The sequence below is a fragment of the Vicugna pacos genome, chromosome 9, assembly GCF_048564905.1.
Source record: "Vicugna pacos chromosome 9, VicPac4, whole genome shotgun sequence".
Classification (NCBI taxonomy): Eukaryota; Metazoa; Chordata; class Mammalia; order Artiodactyla; family Camelidae; genus Vicugna; species Vicugna pacos.
The window spans coordinates 58,194,298-58,219,995 of NC_132995.1; the positions used below are offsets into that span (position 1 = coordinate 58,194,298).

At 47.1% G+C, this 25,698-nt stretch overlaps 1 protein-coding gene across 1 annotated transcript in view; it reads left to right on the forward strand.

The window, feature by feature from the left end:
- The window catches only part of CASQ2 (calsequestrin 2), a 63,405-nt gene extending 38,358 nt beyond the window's left edge, over window positions 1–25,047 (forward strand). Inside the window, exons 7-12 of the mRNA XM_006213700.4 lie at window positions 5,235–5,365; window positions 6,939–6,984; window positions 13,434–13,488; window positions 21,379–21,479; window positions 23,762–23,836; window positions 24,718–25,047. Coding sequence (XP_006213762.1) covers window positions 5,235–5,365; window positions 6,939–6,984; window positions 13,434–13,488; window positions 21,379–21,479; window positions 23,762–23,836; window positions 24,718–24,924 — 615 coding nt within the window. The 3' untranslated portion in view covers window positions 24,925–25,047. The remainder of the gene's footprint in view (window positions 1–5,234; window positions 5,366–6,938; window positions 6,985–13,433; window positions 13,489–21,378; window positions 21,480–23,761; window positions 23,837–24,717) is intronic.
- Window positions 25,048–25,698: the final 651 nt, after the last annotated feature.

Consider the following 25,698-nt stretch of genomic DNA (forward strand, 5'->3'; position numbering starts at 1 on the left):
ACACACACAACACCCATATAACCACATGCAACAAACACATAACACACAACACACACACTCACACAACGTACAAACATAACACATACCTCCCCACACAATCATGTTCACACATATAGAACGCTCCCAATACACACACATTCAAACCCACATCCACACCCACATCCACACCACCCTCTCACACACGTACCCCAGCTAAAAGCCCTGAGTCACAATATGTACTGTGAAAAATAAATCTAGGACAAACTAAGTTCTGACCAAACTCAAGTGGCAAAGGGCAAAATAAAAACGGTACAAGTTCCCCCTACTGGGGAGAAAGGCAGTTGATGAGCAGTGCTCATGGGCCTTGATGGAGCTCAAGTTTTCTGTGAAAAACAAGTCACTGGAGCAGGGAAGGAGTATAATGAAGAGATTGCATGAAACGTTACTTCATAACCGCGTCTGTGGCTAGGACCCAGGTCCACAAGCCTGTAATCCAGAAGAGATTCCAGCCACTGTCCGTCTAAGTCATATAATCTAAACTTGGAGAAAGTTTACCCTAATTGGTTGGATTTGAGTTGGGAGAGAGTTTGAACAAGAATATCAAAATAATAGCTATCATTTATTCAGTACTTTTTACATGCCAGGCTTTGTGTTAAAAGCTTTACATAGATTTTCTTGGCATGGTGGGGTGGGAATTAGGTTTGATTGTTTGTTTGCTTGTTTAAATGGAGGTACTGGGGATTAAACCCAGGACCTTATGCATGCTAAGCATATGCTCTACCACTGAGCTACACCCTCCCTGCTTTACATAGGTTTTCTCTTTTAATCCTCTCAACACCCCTGTAGAAGAGGGATTAAAGTTCTCAGTCTCCAGAAGATGAAACCAAGGCACCGAGAGATTAAGTGATTTGCTTGAGTAGGTCAGCCTGACTTCAAAGTCCATGCTCCATACTGTTGCTGTCCAGAGAAAGAAACAGCACATGTCAAATGCTCAGCTGGTATCCACCACACAGTAAGCAGTCAGTAAATATTAGGTGGTACTGTTGTTAAGAAGGGACAGTCATCTAAGCCCAGGAGAAGCGAGGCTGGGGGAGGATATCAGTGAAAAAGAGGAAGTCCAGGGAAGCCTAACCAAATCCATCCCTGACGTTTGGTTATGATGGGCCAGCGGTGAGTAAGGTGGATCCCGCGTAAGAACTCATCTGAGGGAAGAGAGAGTCAGGCAGACAAGTGTGGCCAAGCAAGAAAGCCTCAGTTCTTAGAAGGGTGATCCAATGCTGAGCTCAGGGTGCTGTCTGTTTTCAGATGTGCCTCCAAGCTCAACCATATGGCTTCACGTCTGTGGCCTGTAAAGAAAGTGAGGTCAGGCTATAATTAAAATCTCAGAAGGCTCTTCACTAAAAACTCTGTAAGACACTGAGTCAGAAGTATCCCCATTCATGCATGTAGCCTTGTGGGATTTCATAACATTGAAAAAGAGAAAGATATATTCTCTCCCTCTGTATAGAACACAGAAGGAAGAGCTGTTGCACTGAGTGGACTGGATGCCATTTGGGACTTAAGCATTTGCACCCATCAGTGGGGGAAATGGGGAAATGGCAGTGTCCAGAAGGCATGGCTGCCCTCAGGCCAAGCCTCAGTGGTGTCCAGCAGGGGGCGCTACAGCAGACGAGGTGGGCTGAAGGACTGGCTTGTGAGACACACCCTAGGGAATCCCAGAAGGGTCTGGGGGTGGGGAGGTGCTTTATAGAGGCTTGAAGTCAGGAGACGCAAGGGTCCAGGAAGCACTACTACAGTTTCAAGGATGAAAACCCAGCTGGCAGAGGTTGCGATGACAGGAGGACCTGGCCGCAGTGGAGATGCAGGAGAGAGAGATGATAGAAGACACAAAAATAACTGAAGATTGCACGTCTCTGCTTCAAGACAGCCAAGACTGTAAAGCTGCTGAAAACACTAGGGAATCTAGGAAAAAGCATCTTTTAAGGAGCATAAGATGGGTTCTAATTTCTACAAGTTGGGAAGACATTCAACTGGAAGGATCTTTCATTTATTTATTCATTCACTCACTTAGCAAGTATTTATTGAGTGTCTTTTATGTGCCAGGTGCTCTTCACGAAGAGGCCAGGGACACAAGATTTAGCTAAACAGATTCCTGTCCTTGTAGGATTTAGAGTTGAGTCTCTGGGGTGTGGGGCTGGGGCAGGAGAAGATGGGAAGGGAGAAAGAATTATATTAAATATATTATATGAGGTGGAGAACTGTAAACAGGATGGGCTATCAGGGCTGCTGAGGCAAATTTGGGAGTTTAGTAGTTCCCAACCACTGTCCATGTTGGTATGCCCCAAGGAGCTTTTAGAAGCATGGATTCCTGGGCCCCACACTTGGAAATTTGGATTCTCTAGGGTTGTATCTAGACCCAGAAATAGGCATGTACTGAAATCTCCCTGGGAGATTTTACTTGGCACACAGGTTTGTTACCAGCCCTGCCTGATCTATGGATCTTAATCCTACATCAAGCCACACAAAGGTCCAACCTCTCTGAAGCAAATGCAGCAAGAGTCAGAGGGCTAAGGGTGGTGTCTACTCTATGCCATCTCATACCCTGAAAAATGTCAGTTCTAATTATCCCGTGACATCTCCCCCTGGCCTGCTCTTTTCTTGGACTGAACAGTGAGGAGCAAAATAATTATTGAGCCAGTAGAAGCTGTGATTATCTAAACAAAGTTGATGGAGAAGGTAGATGTTGAGATCTAAATTCACTGAGTTGCTTTCATTTGCAACAACTGAAATGGCTTGCTAACTTGTAGAAAACACATGTTATCAAAACCCATACACTTGCAAATGTCAGAAAAATGGCCATTGTACTTTGTAATTTTCATGTTTTTGACAAACTCCATTCCAACTAATTTTTTTAAGCACAAAAGAATTCATTATATGGAGCTCTTCAGCTTTTAATTGTAAAATCCATTCTTATTTAATTGTACCATCCATGAACCAGATCTGGTCCCTCGGATACAGTTAGGCCCCTCTGAATATTTATTGAATAAATGAACAAATCCATGACTCGATCAATCAAATCTCCTTCAGTCTTTACCATCCAAGATACAATTAAAAGAATAAAAGAAAGGGGTTCTCTGGGACAGAAGATGAGGAAACTCTTTGGTAATGATGGAGACAGTGAACAAGCCTCTGGGAGATTTTGCTCAGAGTTCCCAAGACTTAAGACTATCATAATCTAACTTTAAATTCATGGTCTTTACATGACAGACCCAGACAGACAGACACACACACACGCACGCGCACAGTCATACACATGGGTGCGTCTACACAGCTTACTCCAAAGGAGGTTCTGACGAGCTCCTTTTCACCTTCAGGAAGCCTTAATTCCAGCAGACTGTGCTGGGGATGAATTGATGAGACCATGTTACAAGAGGAACAAAGGAACATCTCGCGACAAACCGCGCACCGCCAATGTAATATTTAAAGGGACATAAATTCCTTTCTGTCCAGTGTCAAGGAGAAGGTAACTTTCAAATGAAAGGAAAGTTGGAATGGAGGCAAATTGGTAGTTTTGAAAGAACACTTCCCTGGACAAACTGTATATGCAAATTGTGCTGCGGGCTCATCCTTTGTAAAATAAATATTATTATAATAGTTCTCATGTCATACAATCGAAGTGAGGGTACACAAACGAATCAACTCGACACACTTTGCAACAGCGCCTGGCACATAGGAAGCACTTCACGTGCTCACTGTTACTAGCTTTTGTTCATCTGGTCACTTCCTACTTCAATAAGCACAGTTTCCTGGCTCCTGAAATATGCAGTATGTGAACTCAGCCCTGAATCCAATGTCACTTCCAAGCCCGTTCTGCAGTGGGCCCAGCTCTGTGAAGAACCGTGTGTGAACTCAAATAGCTGTTTCCTCCCCTTCCCCACAACCAGACTCCCCGCCCCACAGAAGAAGGAAAGAAAGAAAGAAAAACCCACGCTGTCTTGTCCCTTAAAACGAAATCAGCAGGACCGTAAAATCTCTTTGACGGACTGTAGCTTTTAACGCAGCCTGTTGCCCTCCGCTCTGAGTAGGATGCTGGAGTTTCTTTGCCTCGAGCACGGTTAGAAATGTCTTTTGGAATATAGTGACCTGGAATTCATAGCAGTTGATGACAAAAGCCACAGGGATACATACCAGTGTTGGCTCAGAAGGGACCTCCTGGTGTAACAGCTTATGTAACATCCAGTTCCTCCCACTCCGCAGCTAGGCCCGGCTGCCCTGGGGCTCTGCACCGCTGGTCACCACCACCGGGTGGCAGCTCTTAGGCAATTCCTCTTTAGTTTCAAGGGAACCACTGTTCATCCCTGTGCTTTCTTGGAGCAGACTACGCTCTGAACTAGAAAAGAATGGCACATTCCAGGCCTCTCGAATCACTGCACAAAAAGAGGTGTGAGGTCATCAGCTCTGCAGGCAAACACAGCGACCATTCTGCCCTGACGAGACCATGTGGCCACTTCAACCAAGAGAGCACGTGGCTTCCAGGCTACAGGCCGGCTCTCCAAGCTTTTTCTCTGGTATAGCATGAGCAACTCACCCTAGCTTGCTGGGTACTATCCCTGAGTTAGCGTGGGAAGTCTGAATCCTGGGAAACCCCTCCGGCCTGGACAAACCAGGAGGGTGGGTCGCCTTCTGACCAGTAACAAACCAGGCAGTTCCCAGAGCCCGAGAAACCATCCAACAAGCCCAGTGCTGTGAGACAGCCCTGGGGCCAATGCTTCAACCCAAATAGCAATTAGGGTTTATGAGCTGATTGAGGACAGAAGAATGGGTTGGCCTCTGATTCTGAGTACCTGTCTGCGTTCAATGGTTTCCACCAATTGCCTGTTCTGTCAAAATTTGTTCAGTTAGATCCATACATCCCAGGACACCGAACATGGTCTGTTGACACTGGCTTCCTCCCCCAGCCCTGGCAAATACAGTGGAGAGATGGTGATCGCGGAATCCAATTTCCCACCTTCCATTCTAACTGCTCTCTGCCCCTGATTGGACCTCATTTGCCAGGTTTTTCTCTTTGTCCTTTGATCACAAAAGGAGATCAGTCCAGCCAGACCTTAGATGCTGAATTCCTGTCATTTCAACATTTAAGTTAAAACAGTACATACACGCTCATGTCTTTTGTAGAGAACACACGCACCCTTGCAGCCGGACCACCACTAGACTAGCATTCAAGGGAACTATTGTCTTGTTTCTAATTGCTACAGGTTGCAAAGAAATTGTCCTTGAAGATGAATGAGGTTGACTTCTACGAGCCCTTTATGGACGAGCCCATTGCCATCCCTGACAAGCCTTACACAGAAGAGGAGCTCGTGGAGTTTGTGAAGGAGCACCAAAGGTGGCCCCGATGGCGTGCAGGGGACAGGGGGTGGGGCGGCTGGCCCAGGGCCTGGGGGATGGAGAAGAGCCTCTCAGTCTGGTCATTTCAGACCCCCAAGAGCAACAACCTGGAGTTAGTACCCCCGCAGAACTGAACCCAAGAGTGTGGCTTTGGTAGGCATTGATCAGTGGCAGGGATGTTACTGCATCTTCTCAATATGGGTCTACAGTTGCAAGCAAGGTGAGGCCACCTCCCCACAGTGAGGAAATCTCATCGAGTAAGATGTGCATAAAATTCTACTATGATAATGATAGTGATTTAGTGACAGCCTCGTAAAGTATCATTTTACCTAGTCTTCAACAGTATGCGGTAATTATCACCATGCTAATTTTCACAGGTCCAGGAATTGGGCTCAGGGAAGTTAAATAACTTAGCCAAGAATGAACATTTTATGCATGGAACTTCTGGGAGAGGAATGTTTGATACCACTAACTCTAGTGTGGATCAACACACTTTTTCTGTAAGGGGCCAGATAATAAATATTTCTGGCTTTGTGGTCCAGATGGTCTCTGTTGCAAATGCGCAATTCTGCCATTGCAGTGAGCAAGCAGTCATAGGCAATGTATAAACAAATGGGTGAGGCTGTGTCCCAGTGGAAGTTTATTTATAAAAACAGGAGCCATTGGCTGGATTCCGCTCACCAGCTGTAGTTTGCCGACCCTAGCTTGAGAGAGGGACAGTCCTGGAACATCAAACATGGAGGCGGGTTCACAGCCTGGGCCGCCCACCCCCCAACCACATGCTCACAGGCATTCACTGAACCTGGAGCATTGTGATTCCATCACCCGGTCAGCCTCAGGCCCTACAGGGAAGCAGCACTTGGAGGAACAAGTATCAACATATCTAACACCATTTACCAACATTCAAAAAGAAATGAAACCTGGTGGGAGGGTAGGTGGAGCTCAGTGGTAGAGAACATGCTTAGCATGCACGAGGTCCTGGGTTCCATTTCCAGTACCTCCATTAAATAATGATGATGATGATGATGATGATGATAATTAATAATAATAATAATAATAATAATAATAATAATAATAAATTAAAAATAATTTTTAAAAAAGAAATGAAACCACAAGCAAAATAGAGATCTGACCTGCTCCACCAAACATCCCAAAGGGCTTTTGATGGCTGGCTGTGGTGACAAAATAGTTGGAGTCCTGGGCTGTTTTCTGTCCGAGGTCTCCTCCCTCTGGGCCTGCTCTGGGTCCTCAGGAACGGCACCTGTCTCGAGGAGGGGAATGGCTTCTGGCCTGGGGATGAGCTGAGTCTGTGTCCTCTGACCCATTATTTGTAACAGACGTGGATCAAATGGGTCTATGGATAGACGAAGAGCTTTCAGCCCAGCGCTGTGTGCCACACGACAGGGTCGATCTGCTCTGTCTCTTAGGGGAGAAACAGGTTTGTAGAGATCATCGTGCTCTTGCAAAGGAACCAGCATCTCATCTTACATTTCATGGTGCTGAGGCTTTGGTGTCTGCCAAGGTAATCCCTACTCAAGGGAACTCTTCTTTTTTTTTTTTTTTGTTCCTAGACCCACCCTACGTCGCCTGCGTCCAGAAGATATGTTTGAAACATGGGTAAGAAAGTGACAAACTCTTTGTGCCTTGCAGAGATGGGTATATTCCCCCAGAGGAATACCCTTGTGAGTCCCAAGTCTAATTTGGATGGGGTGGATGCATGGATGGTGGAGAATTTGAAACGTGGACAACATCGTACTCAGTTACAACTCAGTTCTCCAGGGATCCAACTCAAGCCTCTCTGGGGTGACCAGTAGGCAAAATTACTCTGTACCTCTGAGTTCACTTCCTACAGTGACTACTGGCTTCCAATCATTGGCCACTAGAGACCCAAGGTAACATAGCAGGAGCTCAGACCATACGTTTATAGACTTGGGTTCAAGTCCAGAATCCGCCACCTAGTTGCTCTTCATGCTCCATCAGATCGTGTGGTCTTTCTGAGCTTTAGTGTCTGTATCTAAAATTAGGCTTTTTGTAAGAATGCGTGGCGCAAAGAACCCAGAACATGGTAGGTGCTCAGTCAATGAATGGCAGCTGTTTTTCTAAGTATTGACTCAAAGCACTGAAAGAGTCAGATTTTCCCCTAGGTTTATGTCATTGACAATACGTACAGTGGGTATATAAATATAAATATAAAGAGGTCCTCGGATATACACCCCCAACCCCTCCCTAGCTTTATACAAAGTTCTGCAAACAATAGCAACCAAAGTCTGTGGAGCATTTTTTAAAGCATTTCATGCATCCTTTTACTTGGATCTCTCAACAGTTCCAGGAAGTGATATAGAACAAGTATTACTTAACTTCACGGGGAAACTGACAATCATACAGATTAAGTTAATTACTCAAGGGTACATAACTAGCATGCATTAGATCCTGGGACTGAAATTTAGACCCTCTGGAGCCAAATCCCACGTTTTCTCCAGTATACCTTTTAGAGGGGCCATGTCCCCATAAGGCAGTATTTTGGTGGGGGTAGTGGGGAAGGGGATTAACTTGGACACACGTGTTTACTAATTCTCCAGTTCAGAGTCTAAAGTGACAGATGAACAAAACAGTGGAGTAACTTGACACTTTCTGTTTTATTGGCATGTAACTTCTGTGGAGGTCTGAAGGTAGAACAAACATTTCACACCAAAGGCAAATAATCCAGTCTAGAGGAGTGGAATATTTAAGAACGACTCAGCACAATAGGAACATATGTTCCTCACATTTAAACGTTTCAAAAACTTAACTTCTAGGAGGTATTGCTATTAGATTTCAAAATAGCAAAAAGGGTATAATGATGTTTTAAAATATTTTTATTCCTTTCTAAAATATTTTTACTTTTCACTTGAAATAATTTCAGACTTATTAAAAAATAATGCGAAGAATTCCGTGATCTCTTTTCCCAGATTCCTCAAATGTTAACATTTTACCGCCTTAGCTTTATCATGCTCTCTTGACAGATACATAGATACAGATTTTTCTCTTTTCGTGACCTATTTGAGAGTAAGGAGCAGACCCAATTCCCTTTTGCTCCTAAATACTTCAGAAGTTTTCTAAAAACAAGAACTTTCTCTTACATAATCACAGGACACTTATCAAAATCAGGCAAGTAACACTAATACAATTCTGCACTCTCATCCGTGGACCTTATTCAAAGTGACTGGTTGTCACTGGTGTCCTTTATAGTGAGAGAAAACATTTGTTTTTTTTCCTGGTCTGGGATCCAACCCTGGGTCACATGCTTGTGTTTGGTTGCTAAGTTTCTTTAGTTGCCTTCAATCTGGAAGGGGCTGTTGGTCTTTCTTTGTCTTTCATGACATCAGGTTGAGAGTGATTGTTGCTTCTCTGTTCTGCTGTGTGCCTTTATCTTGACTTCTCCTTTTTATTTTGTTCATCCCTAAGTAAGACTTCTCAATTATCAAGGCTCCTGGAAGGGAGAGACTGCAAAACTGCAGAACCCTTCTCTCAGGCCTTTCCTCCCTGACACAGAAAATCACCACATCGTAGCGGGACACTTCCTGCCCCCTCCTTCCGATCCCCGACACCCCTAACACCCTACACTGCCCTGCAGAAATGTTCCCTCCCCCATTTTGGAGACAGATGTTCAGAAAGAAAGTTCACTGTCTAGCCTCATGGGAACCCATTCTTGGCCTTCTTTTCACTTAACGAAGAATCACAGCTTTTGAAAGGGCTGTGCATTGAATTTAAGTAGGTGGAGAAAAGGGCAATTAGGCTGGTTTCCTCCTTTCCAAATCTTCATCGTGGAAGACCCACGTGACTTCCCCAGGAGACCTAGTCAGACCTAGCCGGCCCCTTGTCCCAGTCTCCAACTAGGGAGGGAGGGTGGGACAGGCCCCTTGGGGTCATCTTCGCATCCCAAAAAGGGAGAAGCAGAAATCAGCCTGTCAGAAGGCTCTTCAAGAACCACTCTGCCTACCCCCTCATCCACGTGTGCCCACCTCAGCGGGCACTGCTCCCAAGCAGCATCTCCAAGGGTTACTTGGCCACAGCAACTTAACCCACACGTATCAGGAAAGTAACCCGTTCACGAACTTAAAAGTCTTCATCTTCAACACCTACTCCCTTAGACTTTGCAAAATATGTAAATAACAGGAAAGCTAGGTAGGGCCAGAGCAACTCTTAACCTTCGTCTCTCCCCAGTTGTACAGGTTTTTAAAGCAGCAAATCATAGAAAATACACATTATTCCTTTAAAAAAAAGGGCGTCTAGTAATACTCGCTGTGTGTAAATCAAATAGCTATCGATTACTTATTTATTTATTTAGACTATTCAAAGCATATCAGGGCGGTCCAGGCCCAACATTGACCTGTTCTTTCTCTTCGAGACTCCATCTTCCCACCAGCTCTCCACCCTAGCAAGTGGTCAGCCAGAGTCCTCGGCAAAAGCCCCCAGAAATGAGAGTCAGCAATTCTTTCTAAAAGAATCCTCCCTTGGTTGCAATAGGAAAGTAGTTAGCGGGGGGGGGGGGGGGGGGCAGGGATCTCCCGTGAGCCCCTACATCACTCCGTTAATTAGGGAGTCTGCCAGTTTTAATTGCTTTTTATTTTTCTTTGCGTCTCTTTATTCAACATGAGAGCAAACATTCAATAGAGACTAGAAGGAAATAGAGTTAAGTATGAACAATGGTAATATACCTGATTGGTGGGGTAATTGACATTTAGTTTCTCCTTGGTATCTCTAATATTTTCAGATGTTCTTCGAGCAGTATATAAGATTTTTATCACCATACACTTTTTTTAAAGTCAATAGGCATTAAGAAAAACCTATTATGTTGCGGTGAGCACAGAGGTTATAAAAATAAACATTGCTGTCCTGTCGTTAGGAATTCAGGGTTGAGTAGATGAAACAGTCTCAGTAACCACCAGCCCACCATGCTCGCTGCCATGACAGAGGGACATACAAAATGCTAGGGAATCCAGAGTAAGATAGTCACCAAAGTAACTCCTAAATTTCCACATCTCTGTGGGAGCTGGTGTTCAGACACTGTACAAAAGCCCTTTCTTGGCCTCTTTCTACTTAAGTAAGAGCCCCTGACCGTCTTCTGCAAAGCCTGCAGAGAGACAATAGATTTATGGAGCCCATGCTGCTATTGCTGGTGATGTCAGGGAGGAAAATTTTTCCTCTACCCTCTTAGGTTCATGTCTTAGCGCCTGCAAATTAAACTGGCAAAAGACAGATTGGTAAGAGGGGAAAAAAAAAAAAACCCAGCTTTAATTAGCTATTTATGCATGGGCGTTCACAAAGAAATGTGACTCAAGGAAGGGCTTATATACGATATTAATGAGGTATGGGGGGTGGGGGCAGAGGAGTGCTTCTGGGAGAACAAATGACTTTTTAGAAAGATAAATGAGCCCTTAGGAGAACAGATGGCATATATGATAGTTTTGTGATAACGTCTGTCCGAGAAGAGAAGATTAGAGTTATGACAATTGAGTTCTTTTGAGAGGCTCTGCCTATACGCAGATAAAAGGATTTCAGGGATTCAAATGCCTTCAGCCAAAATAGTTTTTATGCCACAGTGGTTTTCTCCAGACCCCTTCAGTGAGAAAGAAAGAGCATGTGCTTTGGGGCCAGAAAGACCTGGCTTGAATCCCTGTTATGTCTCATACCACCTCCATGGCTTTAGGTAAGTCACTCAATTCTTTAAGCATTAAATAGGAGTAAGACTTTGATTTCAGACTTAGAGATAATGCATTTACAAAGTACTGATACATAGGATGGCACATTGCAGATATTTTTGTCACCATTTTAATCATCATTACTATTTTAAGCCAGAACCCCTTCCCTCCGAGAGCCTGCACGCCATCTGGTTGAGAAGAGACAGTTTGGACAATTTAAAAGGTTATTATCAAGGCAATGTGATCTCATGACTAAAATGGGCGATCTGGGCAGCAAAGACTCCGGGGCTCAGAGAAAGCGCCTGGGGCGTTCTCAGTCCCATGGATGGTCAGCTCGCCTCTTCCTCTGCCGGGCACACTGGATTCTCGTGCAGTAGCCCTGACTTACTGGCTTGCTCTTGGAGTCTTGCTCTGTGAGTTTATTGCCGAAAACACCTGGCACTGAGCAGCGCCTGCCTCTTTGCAGGTGTTCAGTTAAGGTTTGTGTGCTGAATCTTTGAGACCCACAAAGAGAGAGGCTCTTTCTCTTGGTTATGGTCTCTCTCTCCATCCAGGGACCAACTCAGGCCTGGGGAGTGACAGCCATATTGTGAGCAGCCTCCCGGCAAACGAATATGGATTCTTAATTCTAAAACCAATTTCCAAATACGTTCTAGAAGGGCACACAGAAATGAAGCCTGCGCCACAGAGTTAACACGGCTCCCTTCCAACTGATGGCAGGAGACAGAGACACAGGGCAGCCTAATGAGAACTGATGAGGATATTCTGTCTGGGGATAATGGCAAATGTAAAACAGTGAAACCTCAGCCTCCCCTTCTGGTCGCTGTCAGATTTGTGTAATAAACCTGCCCTCATGCGCACACACAGATACACATCTAGTAAAATTCAATTCCCCAGAGAGTCTGACCAAGGCAGTGCCCACCCTCTTGTTTTTAACAATAATATTTTCCATTTAATCTCTCCTAGAATATTTGGAGGTTTTTGTCCATTTCAAACTCAAAGGAAAAAAATTAGCATTTAGATAGGATTGCACCAGCATTAAAATCAATTGAAATGGAAACGGAGATCACGGGAGGGTTGAGATGCCTGGAGTTTTTTTTTTCCCATGGGATGATGCTGATATGACATTCAGGGCGCCCAGTGAATCCCTCTGTCACTGTCAGTGATAATCATATGCACTTGGATTTGTCCCCGGTGCCTCCTTCTCACACGTCTTCCTCTCCAAGTCTCCTGAGGATCACATTTCTCAGAAGAAAGGCCCCTTCAAGCTCCTGCTTCTCCTTCGGCAGAAATAATCGATGCAGAGGAGACACGAGGCATATAAATGGTCCTTTCTCTCCAGGACATAGAAACATGGACTGCCACTTGCTTGTCCTTGGATTTGAAATGCTCTCTCTAGATTCTTTGCCTCATCCCAGCCTCCACATTAACACACACTTTTTCCATCACACCCTCAACCTTCCCTAACTCCAAATTCCAGACTCTTCCTGCAGCCTCTGTCTCTCCAGACCTAACCAGTTTTGGTCAACTCTGGTTCCAGACCCCAACGGGATAACCTGGAGGGCACACTGACCACATGGGTTCCATTTCTTCAATAAGAGATGTCTTAATGGGGTGAGGAGCAGGGATATAGCTCAGTGGTAGAGTGCATGCTTAGCATGCACAAGGTCCTGGGTTCCATCCCCAGTACCTCCACTGAAAAAATAAACAAACCAACCAACCTAGTTACCTCTCCCCAAATAAAAAATTTAAAAAAGAGAGATGTCTTAATAAAGAAGCACTACACTTGTATATGATTCTTGTGTGAGCGAAACAGATCCACCTCCTAATTTACCTCATCGAGTCCTGTCTGCTGCTTGTTTGGGGACAGTTTCAGGATCTGTCAGCAGCATTCAGAAGGTTCCATAATCTGGTATATTGCTGATGATATTTGCTGGTGCTGAAGTCTGGAAACAGACTGACATCCACACTGACTTTGCTGCATTCAGAATGTTTGTTGCCCTCGGGGCTCCTGATGAGCCATATTCAGATTCTTCCTTATTTTGCCTTTCGCTGCTGCTCTCCTGGACCCGCCAGACCACGCGAGTGAGGCCCCTTTAGTGCTAATGTCTGTGTGTAGTTGGTGTTTTCTGGTCTTGCAAACCCATTTCTCAAACTCCACACATTCCTCCCAGCTGCTCGTCAGTGTTCCCTTCCTGAAGGTGCAGCCTGCTGGGCCCTCCTGTGCGCTTATGTCCACGGCTCCCCCTCCCCTCCCCCTTCACCCCCCCAGCCCCGCAACGTCCGGCTGCCTCCCATTTCCATTCCAGCCTGAGTCTGTCCCTGATGTCCCTTTGTATCTCTCCACCCTCTCCACCGGTAACCTCTGATTCTTTTCTCCCCCAGGAAGATGACTTGAACGGGATCCATATTGTGGCCTTTGCAGAGAGGAGTGACCCAGGTAGGAAACCCCTAGTCTTACCCTGTGCACCTTTAATGAAAACTGACTTCTCACCTTTGTTAGCCCCCAACCTCTTTTCCTCCACTTTCCTTCTTCTGCAACCGCCAGATATAGGGCGCCCCCTGGTGGTCGCATGTCGGATATGACTCCAATTTCAATCGTGCGCCCAGCTAAGAGAACGTGAGCCTCGTTCTGCCTCGCTGTCCAACTAGGAAAAAAACACCGAGTACTGGGGATATCAAACATCCTAACTTTATAGGATGTGTGTATGCATGTGTGTGTAACCGTCTGTCCACACTTAAAGTTCATTTACCAATTTTAGGATCTAGCCCATATGAATTACAATCCTACCTTAAAATAACAATTATGTACCCTTTGGTCTGCAAAATACTGTCTGCGCTTAGGAAACTACATAGAAAATATTCCTCCAAATAATGAGAACTGGGGGAATCAAGCAGTTTATTTCGAAAGTGCAAAATGACCCTATAAATGGAGGTGTCACTTTGTTTTATTTTGGAACTTGGACAACTTCTTACTGGTTTCACTCTTTTTAATACCAGTGGAGAGTGAAGCTCAGGAAGAATTAATTTTGCAGGTGGTAAAATGCCAGGTCCCTTCAGCAGCGTGCTGTGAGAAAGGGTCCCCGAAGGGAAGTGGAGGTGGCAATTCTGAAGTGTGTTTTGGAAGCCCTGGGACAATCCAAAGGGTGACCAGAGAAGGCAGAGAACTTCCATTAGGATGGCTAAGCAGCCAGGCTTTGGGCTAGGAGGTGCCTGGGCAGGGGTTCCCAACCTGGCCAAAGCCGCCTTGGGCAGACTGAAACAGGACCTTCAGACACCTGTCAGTTCACGGGACTTTGAGAGGAGTGCTGATGCACCATGAGGTTTGGGAACTACTGCTCCAGGTAAGATACAATTGTCTGGTATTTGCTTAGGGCCTCTGACTCATAAATTTATAGGGACAGACGAGGAAACAGAGGGTCAGAGAAGCTCCACAAAGTGCCTGAAATGGCATGATGAGTTAGTGGTAGCCCATGAAGGAAGAACTGATTGTATCATTCATCAATATATAACTGGTTCCTCCACATGCCTTGACACATAGTGGGTGCTCCATAAATGCTCACAGGCAGATGATTAGACAGGCAGATGACTGGCCAAGGCTGAGCCCAACTCTTCACTGTCTGACTAGTTGTTTGTTTTTGTTTTTGTTTTGGGGTAACACACTATCAGCCTCCACAGTTACTTACAGACTGAAACCCAAATGCGGGTATTATGCAATTTTTAAAATTGAGATATAATCTGCATACCATGATATTCACCTTTTTTTAAGTGTGCAGTTCAGCGGTTTTTAATATATTCACAAAGTTGCACAAATATCACCACTATCTAATTCCAGAACCTTTCCATCCCCTCAGTAGGAAACCCCACACCCATGAGTGGGCACTCCCATTCTCCATTCCCCCACCCTGTGGAAACCACTAATGTACTTTCTGTCTCTATGGATTTGACTATTTTGGATATTCCATATAAATGAAATCATGTAATATGTGGCCTTTGGTGCTTGGCATCTTTCACTCAACATAATGTCGTCTTTTTTTGGTATTTTTTTCTGTGGGGGGGCGGTGAGTCAGTTTATTTATTTATTTATTTTAATTGAGGTACTGGGGATTGAACCCAGGACCTCGTGCATAGTAGGCACACACTACTACTAAGTTATACCCTCCCTGCCCCCCATTTTTTCCCTTTCCCTTGACGAGGTACTGGGGATTGAACCCAGGACCTGACGCACGCCAAGAACGTGCTCTACCACTGATCTATACCCTCCCCACTAAGGTTTTCAATATTCATCTATATGTGGCATATATCAGTAATTCATTCCTTTTCAGAGCCAAATAATATTCCATGTATCCAAAACAAAATTATGCTCTAAATCATCTTCCCCCATTTTGTATTAAATATTTTGACTATCCATTGACGTCCCAGTTTTCCCATCACTGACTTGCAGATTTGGAAAAACTTCAAGAATATCTAGTCTGTGTCCCAAAACAAAAAGCAAAAACCAAAAACCCAGTATGGTTCCAGCTTCTTTCCACAGATTCTGACCACCCCTCTGCCCCTGGAGAAGAAAACAGCAAAGGAAGCCAGTTGCCCAAGGTTTACAAGCTATAATCGAACAGCATCAGATCCCTGGTGTGGTGTGAAGAGAGACGAAATCGCCAGCAGCAGCAGCCTGCTGCCCAGACTCCAGGGGGCTTCCTCCCCCGCCCCACCTGCCCGCTCCCAGGACTGTGGGGAGGCCTGACTGGCTCTCTGGAACAATGGAACAAAGAGGCCTCCGAGAAGTTGCTGGAACCTGTTTGACCAAGATTGCTGCTGTAATGAATCAAACTTCTGAAACTACTTCCACCCCCTCCCTGCACAAATATCCCCAGGCCTGAAGCTGTGTCTTGCCCCAGAGGAGCCCAGGCTGGGGCTTGTTACTGGGAAGCTGGAAGGACTGTGCTGGGGGAGGGGTGGGGGTGGGGGCGGAGCTCACAGCATTTTTCTGCAGCGAGGAGGGGCCTGTCCTGCTCCCAGCTGGGAAAGCGAAAGGCTTTTCTGTGAAAGTCCCTGACTCTGCAGCTAGTCAGTCATTACCCGCGGGTCACTGATGTGTAACCCAGGGCCAAGGGGCCTGGTGGCAGGACTAGGAATGTCATTCCTGCCCAGACAGTCCTTCCTCATATACGTTGCTCTTGCTAACAAGCTACATGTAGCTCTTGGCCCCACCAAACCCCTACCTACTCACCAAAGGAAGCAGTTCATACATTCAGGAAAAGACTACAGCTCTCTCCTTAAAGAGCTAACAGTCTGGAGGAACTGTGCTGTGAGCTTTATGGAGATGGACTTACTTGGTTCCTAAAGCCACCTTTAATAATTTGTCATCCCAGCTCCAGATGAGGTAATTGAGTTTTAGGGGTTAAATGACTTAGCAAACCCCTTGCTGTACCCAAGCCAAGATTCAAATTCTAGCAGGCTTTCTTGACCTCTGGGTTCACCATCATTCTGATGAACATGAGGATGCCGACGACCTGCGGTGTGCTTGTGTAACATAACAACCCCATGTGGGAGGTGCTGGTTTTATTCTCATTTTACAACGGATGAAGCTGAGGCCCAGAGAAGTTGACTTGCTGGGAAGCAGTAGAGCTGGAATTAAGCTGAGGGCTGTCTGGCTCCTCAGCCACGCCCTTCACCTCAAGGCTCTGCTGCAGAAGTGCAAGCGCGCCCTTCCCTGTTGGAGTTACCACCCCTGAGGACACCTGAGTGATCCTTTAGCCAGCCCTCCTTCCTTTCGGCTGTCCTTTCAACATCTAAAAGACCGACAGTTCAGTGGCGCGCTGGAGATCACACGGTCGGAGCCACAGCAGACACATGAGCTAGGACTTCTTGGTGACTCCTCTGGGCGCTGTCCACCTGACAGCACTCCCTCCCCCAGGCTGCCCCGGCCAGCTGCAGGCTCTGAGCGTGCGCAACGCTGCTGCGGTGAATGGGGGTGGGGGAGCCAGAGAAAGGAAGAGGGAGTGAGAGGAGAGCAGAGCCACCTGGAAGCTCAAGAGCCCAATTAATGAAGAAAAGTCAAACTTCCTCCCCCTTGTCCACCATCAGTTCCTAGACTTTGAATCTACGACTGTGTAGCAGCAGCAGCAATTAACGAACCCCTCTTCGAGTGAGCCGGGCTCCCCAAGGGCTCTCCCCGCGGTCCCGACACTCCCAGCCGAGAGCTTGCGTTCAGGGGTTGCAGACAGTGTCTGCTCTCTGGCCCTGAGCGTAATCTCCAGGTCCCTTCTGCGCCGAGCTCTCATCCCCGCTGCCCGCAGGCAGGCGGGTCTGGGAAGGACATCCCGGCTCTCTGCTCTTGCCGGGTGCCCTGCGGTCCTGCCCGACTTCCTCTTCCACCGCCTCCCCTCCGCTCCTGCGCTCAGGATGCTGCCGGAGCTGCTGTTTGACAGGTTTGAAAAGGAGTCTCCCCTGCCGCCTCCAGATGTGTCTGCATCGGGCTGACATCTTCTTTATAACACTTGATGAAAGGTTCAGAGTGGCGTTTCTACATGAGCGCGCGCTGGATGGATATCCTCCAAGGGCAGGGGGAGTATTAGCGCTAACAAGCTGGAAACGCGGGCTGCCGTTGGCGCGAGAGAAGCACAGCCCGCGGGGGGCTCCCCGCGCACCTCTCCAGGCCCTTGTTCCAACCGAGTTTCAAGGGCCTCTGGCCTTGGTAAAATATTTTTGAGGCCAGTTGTCTCAAATAGGGATGCTAACTGCCTAGCTGAGCTTCCAAATTTAAACTTGAATTGTTACATTTAACATTCGGTTCTTGCTAAGTGCTAAATGTGGTTCGAAGCACTTAAATAGCAACACATTTAATCTTGACAGCAGCCCTATGGTTGTAGGCGGTAGGCACTGTCATTATCATCTTCCCCGATGTACAGACAAGGAAACAATCAAACAATCGTATGAAGAAGTTAAGTAACACCCCCAGGTCACACAGCCAATCAGGGGTGGAACTGGGATTCGAACCCAGGCAGTCCAGCCCCAAGCCTGGGCTCTGTAACCACCACTTACTCTCCTCTTCATCACAGAACCATGCCGTTTAACTTTTCCACCAATTCTGGGTCCTGAGCGCTGGGCGAGAGAGCAGAGGAGGGCTGCAGTAAGGAGTGGCAGGGTGTTTAGATGTCTCAGGTGCCATCTCAGGACCATGGGGCTCACACACGGTTTCCCTGTTCAGGGTAGATGTCTCGCTCTAACAGGTGACCGCGTGACTCACCGTGTCAGGAAGGTGCTGTCATCCTTGTCTGTCCTCGGAGTCTGTACCCTAAGGTTCCCAAAGGGCCCAGTTTCAGATGCCACGTTGCTGCTCTCTGAGACTTTCATGCTTACTGAGTGGGCCTTTCTGAGGGGGCAGCTGAGGGCAGTCACCTGCCCCTACACACCCTTGTGTCCCAGCACCTGGCCTGGGCCTACTACAGGTGGACACTCAGAATATACCTGCCTGATGGTGACAAAATGAATCCCTCCCATTAATGAAGGATGAACGTCGTGAGAAACACTTATAAACAGACCATTGATGGGGTGAGAGAAAGAAAGAAGACAGAGAAGATCTTGGCAGTCTCTTTTGCAAGCCCCTCATGTGATAACAAAGCACCGTTACTACCAGAGGGCCTGCGAGGTAATGGGGTCGCTGTTCTCTCCATTTTCAGACGAGGAGATGGAAGCCCTAGAGAGGTTAAGGGACCAGTGCAGAGTTTTCAAACTAGACGGGTGCCCCCTCCAGATACAATCTCCCAGCTGCATGGTGCCTGCCCCCCCCCACCCCCGCCGACTTATCTGTATCATCTGTCACAGAGCCAAATAGCCTGGCTCCCCGAGCCTAGACCTGTCTCCAGGAGCGAGGCCCCAAGTCCCATAACTGCACGTGATGCGGTGGCAGGGAGGGTCTTTCAGTGCCTTTGTGCGGTGGGCACCGCCAGCCCAAGGCTGGGTCCGGAGGACGGGGCGCGGGCCCGGCATGCTGTGGGCCTGTTACTCCGGGGCCACTGCTTGGTCTGAGAACCACATGTCTGTGCCAGACAGGCCCTGGCTCCTGTCTGGCCTGGAACTGGTCCCCCAGGGCTGGTGCAGCCTCATTCCCACCAGGCCTCCCTGCCTGGGAAGGCGGAGGGCAGAATCAGCGGCTTCCCCTCCCACAAGGATGTGATTCCCAGAGGCCTCTCGCTCACCGTGGGAAACCTGGCCCAGCCAGGGCCCTCGGCCCAGGTCGTGGGATCTCAGGTCCAAGCTCGTGTGGCAGGGACGGCGTCACAGTTCCCACAGCACCGGCCCCTCTTCTTTACTTAGGGCCATCTCTGAGACTCCAGGCGCACTCAGGGACGTGCTGAGTGAGCCAATCAGGCTGTGGCCGGGGAGGGTGTGGCTCAGCTGTAGGTTAGAAAGAGGGGGCGGGACTTGTGGCTACTCAGGGGCGGGTAGAGGGGGCCCACCAGCCCCAGGCTGCACCCTGTGTGTCCCTGGGCCCCGCCTTGCTTCCCTTACCTGGAGGCTTTCACACTCTGCTGCCAGATCTCAAGCACAAACTTGAGAAAGAAGATGCAGCAGCTTTTGTAAGTGGGTGGAGACCTCACAGGCAAAGTGGATTGTGGAAAGGGCTCTGGACGTTCAGACCAAAGCAGACCCGGGTTAGAATCCTGGCTCTGCCCCTGGCTTGCATGTGATGCTGGGCAAGTCATGTTCTCTCCCTGTGTCTCAATTCCGTCCTCTTTCAAATGGAGGTAGTAAATTCTTCCTAATCTCCATGAAGACTACATGGGAAGGTTACATGCAAAAGTACTCAGTAGCCAGTAGCCAGTAAATGCTCAAGAAATACTCCCCAAATTAAGGTTGGACGATGTGATTGCAGACTTCCTGCATGTAAAGAACAATGTCCTGTGTGCATAAAGGAAGAATTTGAGAGATGGACTTCTTGAGGGAAAAAAGGAGATTTCAGTTATAGGCAAGAAAAAGACTCAGCTGTCAGGATTATTAAGTCTGTAGTGGGCCTTGAGGGAAGTCAAAGGGTCTCAGTCCTGGAAACATTCAAGAGAGAAGACAGACAGATGTTCTGGGTGAGGCGATACACCTGCCTGGATATGTGGGATGTTTGGGAGCCCTTTCTGGTTTGAGATTGGGTGCGTCTCAAAATAATAACCACAGAAAATAGTCCTGTAGTTTCAAAGGTGAAGGACCTGCTAGCCTACGAATCTCAGAATAATATTTCCTCCCCCCAGACTTGGCTGTGCTCCTCAGAAGCACAGGGAACTCGGTGGGACCTCCTTACAGACTTCTCTGCCCTCGTGCTCCTGCAACAGGGGGGGTCACTAAGAGATTCTGAGGTCTTCCCATTTTTCTGAGTTTTATTCTAAAACCGAACTTGGGTCCTCTACACGCGGGGATGCCCTGACACCATGGAGCTCCTGTCTGTGGCCACATATGCACACACGAGCTAGCTTTCGTGCACGTGCACGTGTACACACATACACGGGCACAGAGCTTATTCTCAGGGGCTTGTCAGAAGCTAAACTCTTTGTTTCTGCTTGGGAGTGGGGCGGGGATGCTGAGGGCTCAGGGTATGCTTTCTCTTACTGAACAGTCTTCCAAAATTGTTGCTTCTATCATGAAGTTTATCTTTCCAGTTCTTCAAGGTTTAGACTCTCTGCACTCTTGATGCTCAGAAGGCTTGTCTCTGCTTTTCTTATGACTCACCCCTCCCCTGGGGGTGATGAAGGCGGCAGACTGACTAGGGGGCTGGCAGAGCATACAGGGAAATAGTGAGAGAGGGAGGGAACCCCATTTACTATCTCAAAGCTATGAAACAAACCGTCAATCAGAGCTCACTTAGTTTGAAGGTTTTAGGAACTGTGGGTTGTAGAAAATTAAGGGTCCACGCTCAAAGTTCTTTGTCCATAGAGCAAATGTTATGGGGAACTATGAGGGATAGCAAATTATCCGTGTTAAGAGATGGCACAGAGCACTGAGGACCAGGCAGGAGTCGCTCTGCTCTGGGATTGCGTTTTCTGACTCCAGGCTGGTCAATTTTCACATGCAGATTAGCAAATGGAGCTTGACTTCGAGTTACAACCAGACACTTCCCTGTGAACTTTTAATTTCTTTATTCACCATGTTTATTGTTTCCTTTAAAGAAGCTACTTTGCGGCTAGGGTTCTCATCTGATTGATTATATAGAAAAAGCCTATAATTGAGGGTATGCACCAAATGGCCTCAGAACCCTTTGTAGAAAAATGGCCCTCTGCTCTCTGAGTTACTTAGAAGCCATGTGTGTGCAGGGCTTACTCGATCTTCTTGAACCCTGCTTCAGATGGTTACGAGTTCCTGGAGATCCTGAAGCAGGTTGCCCGGGACAACACCGACAACCCTGACCTGAGCATTGTGTGGATCGACCCCGACGACTTCCCTCTGGTGAGTGGCTCAGACTGGCGCCCCGTCCTTGGCCACTTACACAGTCTTGGTGTTTAGCATGAGACCTGGATGCATGAAGGAGGGTGTGAAGTAGGAGGGGCACTTGCAGAAGCCTCATGGCTGCCCCTATCCAGTGTGAGAGATCTTGGCCCCTGGTGCCACATGGAACTTAGAGCCTGGTGCCGACATTGATGTGGTTAGACTGACGGTTCTCACTCCCTGGAGACCACTCCGTGGGGCCCACTCAAGTGAGTTGGGTGAGAGTCTTCCGCCTGTGTCTCCATAGCTGCCCCTCCTCCCACCAGCACCCCTTACTATAACCGCTGTCATTTCCTGAGTGGGGACCATTGCTCTGAGGCAACCTAAGTTACTAAGTAATAAAAATTAGAGATGAACATTTTGCATAGAATTCAAAACTGCATGGAGAGAAGGAGCCAGAGGCCCCATCTGTCTTGTTCATCATGTTCTCCCAGGTCCCAACATAATATCTAGCACGTGTTGAATGTATAAGGACCTTAAAGCCCAGACTCTTGCTGGGTCAGTGATCAATGGCCAGAAAGCCGTAATTATGCTTAGTTTCAAAGAGAATAAACAGAATTTGTACAATACTTGCACCCAGTGGTAATGATAATGAACATGGCTAATGTACTCTCCCCTATGCCTGCAGCTATGGAAAGTTCTTTACTTGGACCGTCTAATCCTCTCAACAACCCTATGGAGTAGAGAATATTATAATCCCTTATAGGTGAAAAGAATGACAGCTGGCGAGATTAAAGCTGTAGGCTGTAGACACGATCTTCCCACCAGGGCCGTATGAGCCCGAAGCTTGCTCTGTTATTCAGTAGACTTTAGATTGACCCAACTGCTGATAATCAGTACGAGCTATCATTAGGATATAAATGATAACTCTGTCTTGGTTCCAGGAATTATCATTTGTTGCCTAGGTCACAACTGATCAAACTATGATTTAAATAGACAAAAAAAAAAAAGAGGGGATTTAGTGATCTCCAGGGTCCTGAAACCCATCCTACACAGAGGATGAATGAATCAAGGGTAGAAAATTCCATGTCACCTGAGGGCAAAGTCAGAAGTCTGGGAAACATGACAAAGTCATGGTCTCATAAGACTCTCTGTGTTATAGCGTTGTTTGGCTGCTGCCTGGTTGCATTTCTGGTTTACTGGGGCTGTTTTGTTATGCAAGCTTGCAGATGGTCTGCACTTCTCCTGACCTGTTCTACATGCTTGCGTTGGTTTTTGCAAAGGAGAAATCTTCAGACTGTCCTGATTTCCAGGTTCCTGATTATCCCCAGTCCCCATCAGACCTTAGATTTGTTCGGGAGACCTTCTACCACTGAACGTCTCCATTTCCTTAGCCCCATGGCCCTCCTCCTTTAGTCGGGCCCCAGTCAGAGATCAGTCCACATGGAGCCCAAGCCGGGCTGGATGAAGCCCTCTTCTCACTGTGCGCCCACGTGGGACACATCCCTGCTTTCCCAGCCATCTCATGCGCAGAGTGGCACAAGGGAAGGGATTTTTAGGTGGGACACTGAAGGAGCGGTGGAGGGAAATGGCTCTCTCACCACACATACCCCATAAAAGAGCCACAAGTAATCTGAGAATCAGCTTTGGACCATCTCTGTAATCTTCCTCACAGCTGTAGAAGCTTTTCTATTACATACTTTCTTTTTTTTTTAACATTTTTTATTGATTTATAATCATTTTACAATGTTGTGTCAAATTCCAGTGTAGAGCACAATTTTTCAGTTATACATGAACATACATATATTCATTGTCACATTTTTTTCTCTGTGAGCTACCATAAGATCTTGTGTATATTTCCCTGTGCTATACAGTACAATCTTGTTTATCTATTCTACAATTTTGAAATCCCAGTCTATCCCTTCCCACCCTCTGCCCCCTTGGCAACCACAAGTTTGTATTCTATGTCTATGAGTCTATTTCTGTTTTGTATTTATGCTTTTTTTTTCCCTTAAGTTTCCACATATGAGCGATCTCATATGGTATTTTTCTTTCTCTTTCTGGCTTACTTCACTTTATTACATGCTTTCATAGTTTGTATTCTGACATCTTTTCTTCGTGCTTATTTAAAGTGCTGAGCGCTGGGGCCACGTCTTCAGTTTCCTCGGTGCCCACAGCTGTTTTGGAGACCTTGAACGAGTGGTGACCTAATTTCGGCGCTGGGTTGGCAGGTGGGTCCAGCCACAAGAAGTGGCTTGCACAGTGACTGCCTGCATGTCTAATTTTATTTTTTGTTGCTGCAGCTTGTTGCCTATTGGGAAAAGACCTTCAAGATTGACCTCTTCAAGCCACAGATCGGGGTGGTGAATGTGACAGATGTGAGTACACCTCATGAACGCTCCTCAGATACCCTCAGCCTGCCCTGTTGTCTGCCAGGCAGCCCAGACTGTGAGATCACATGCAGAAGTCCAGCCCCGCATGAAATGGGCAGGACCCTTGGCTCTGCCCACGCTCAGGGAGATCTGCCACCGGGGCCCAATCCTAGTCTCTGAGCCAGTCCCAGCCAGTGGTTCCAGGGTTCTCTTCCATGAGCCCATTCCCTTGCTTATGGGGCCAGCTCAGCTTGCTTTACTGACTGGAACTTTCTACTCAAGTAAACTCTCCTGTATTTTCCTCCAAAGCCCAATGACAAAGTCTCTTTACACAAGAGAACTCACATTGGGAGTTGGCATGGTTCAGTGGGTGATGGGGCAGCAGAAGCCCCTGCTGGCAATCACCGTTGTGTGTTAGGTTTACTTATTTTTTATTTTTAGAGGAGGTACTAGGGATTGAACCCAGGACTTTATGTATCCTAAGCATGAGATATAACACTTGAGCTATACCCTCCCCCACTGTTTATTACTATTAATTTTAAAAGTAGTTTGCAAAATAAATAAATACAGAATTTCCCAGGTGACTGAACATCTACCAACAGGGTAAAAGGACATTGCTAACTGGCTATATATATAAAATGGAATATATATATGCAAATATACATATATATGCAGTGGAATACACATTTCCTTTTATATTGCACAAACAGGATACTACACATACCATTCTGCAACGAGGCGTTGCCATTTAACAACGTGCACACAGTCCTGATAAGTGAAAGTGACCTGGGGCCCTCAGCACGGCTGCTTGGAAGCCCCTGGTCTGGCTGATCCTTCACTCACTCCCACACGCACACACTCACACGCTCTTTCTGTCTCTGTTGCAGGCGGACAGTGTCTGGATGGAGATTCCAGATGATGATGACCTGCCCACCGCTGAGGAGCTGGAAGACTGGATTGAAGATGTGCTTTCTGGAAAGATAAACACCGAGGACGATGACAACGAAGACGAGGAGGATGAAGAGGATGACGACGACAATGACGATGACGATTCCGACGAAGAAGATGACGACAGCGATGACGATGATGAATAGCCCCCAAGCCCGATGATTTTCATGAAGACAGAACCACAGCTACCCACTACCATGCCGGCAGCACAAGGTAGCAGCAAGCAGCTTCCAGCCCGCGTCCGGCCAGCTCCCTTCCCTTTTCCAGCATCCCCCCCCACCCCCCCACCCCCCCGCCCTTCTCATCAGGAGATGTGCAACTCAGCAAATGCCTTTCTAAATCCAGCAGTCTCACTCAGCAGGGACAGTGGGGAATTATTCCCAGGTTGACTGCCTTGATTGTCATGAAAAAGCTCTTGTTTTTTGCCAGACCACCAGCGGTCACGGCAGTGCGGGCATCTGGCAGTCTGGGGAGAGCAATCCCCTAACACCTCGACTCAAGTTTCCTTGTTGTCTTTGACTCTGACAGTAGCAAAATTCACAGCTTGCTAACTCACAAGCGTGGTGTGACCTTATAATCAGAGCCCAGGGAAGACGCAATGATTCGTTTAGCTCTGATGCCTAGAGTATCAGTTAGAATCCCTCCTCAAGCCTACAGGATCCCTCTTAGGGATGACTCAGGCTTGAAAACAAATCAGCTTCTTTTGGTTCTATTGGACTTACAATTGAAGGGTAGGTCAGACCATGATAAACTCACATCCAAGCCTTAAGCAGCTATTGAGAGGTCTTGAAATACGTGCTTACTGATTTCACCATCATTTCTAGTAAATGAGGGTACTGGGATGGGAGGTTGATTTGCTCTCTGAACTTGCCTCTGGGTGACCGTCTCACATTTACACGCAAGGGCCGGGGGAGCTGGAG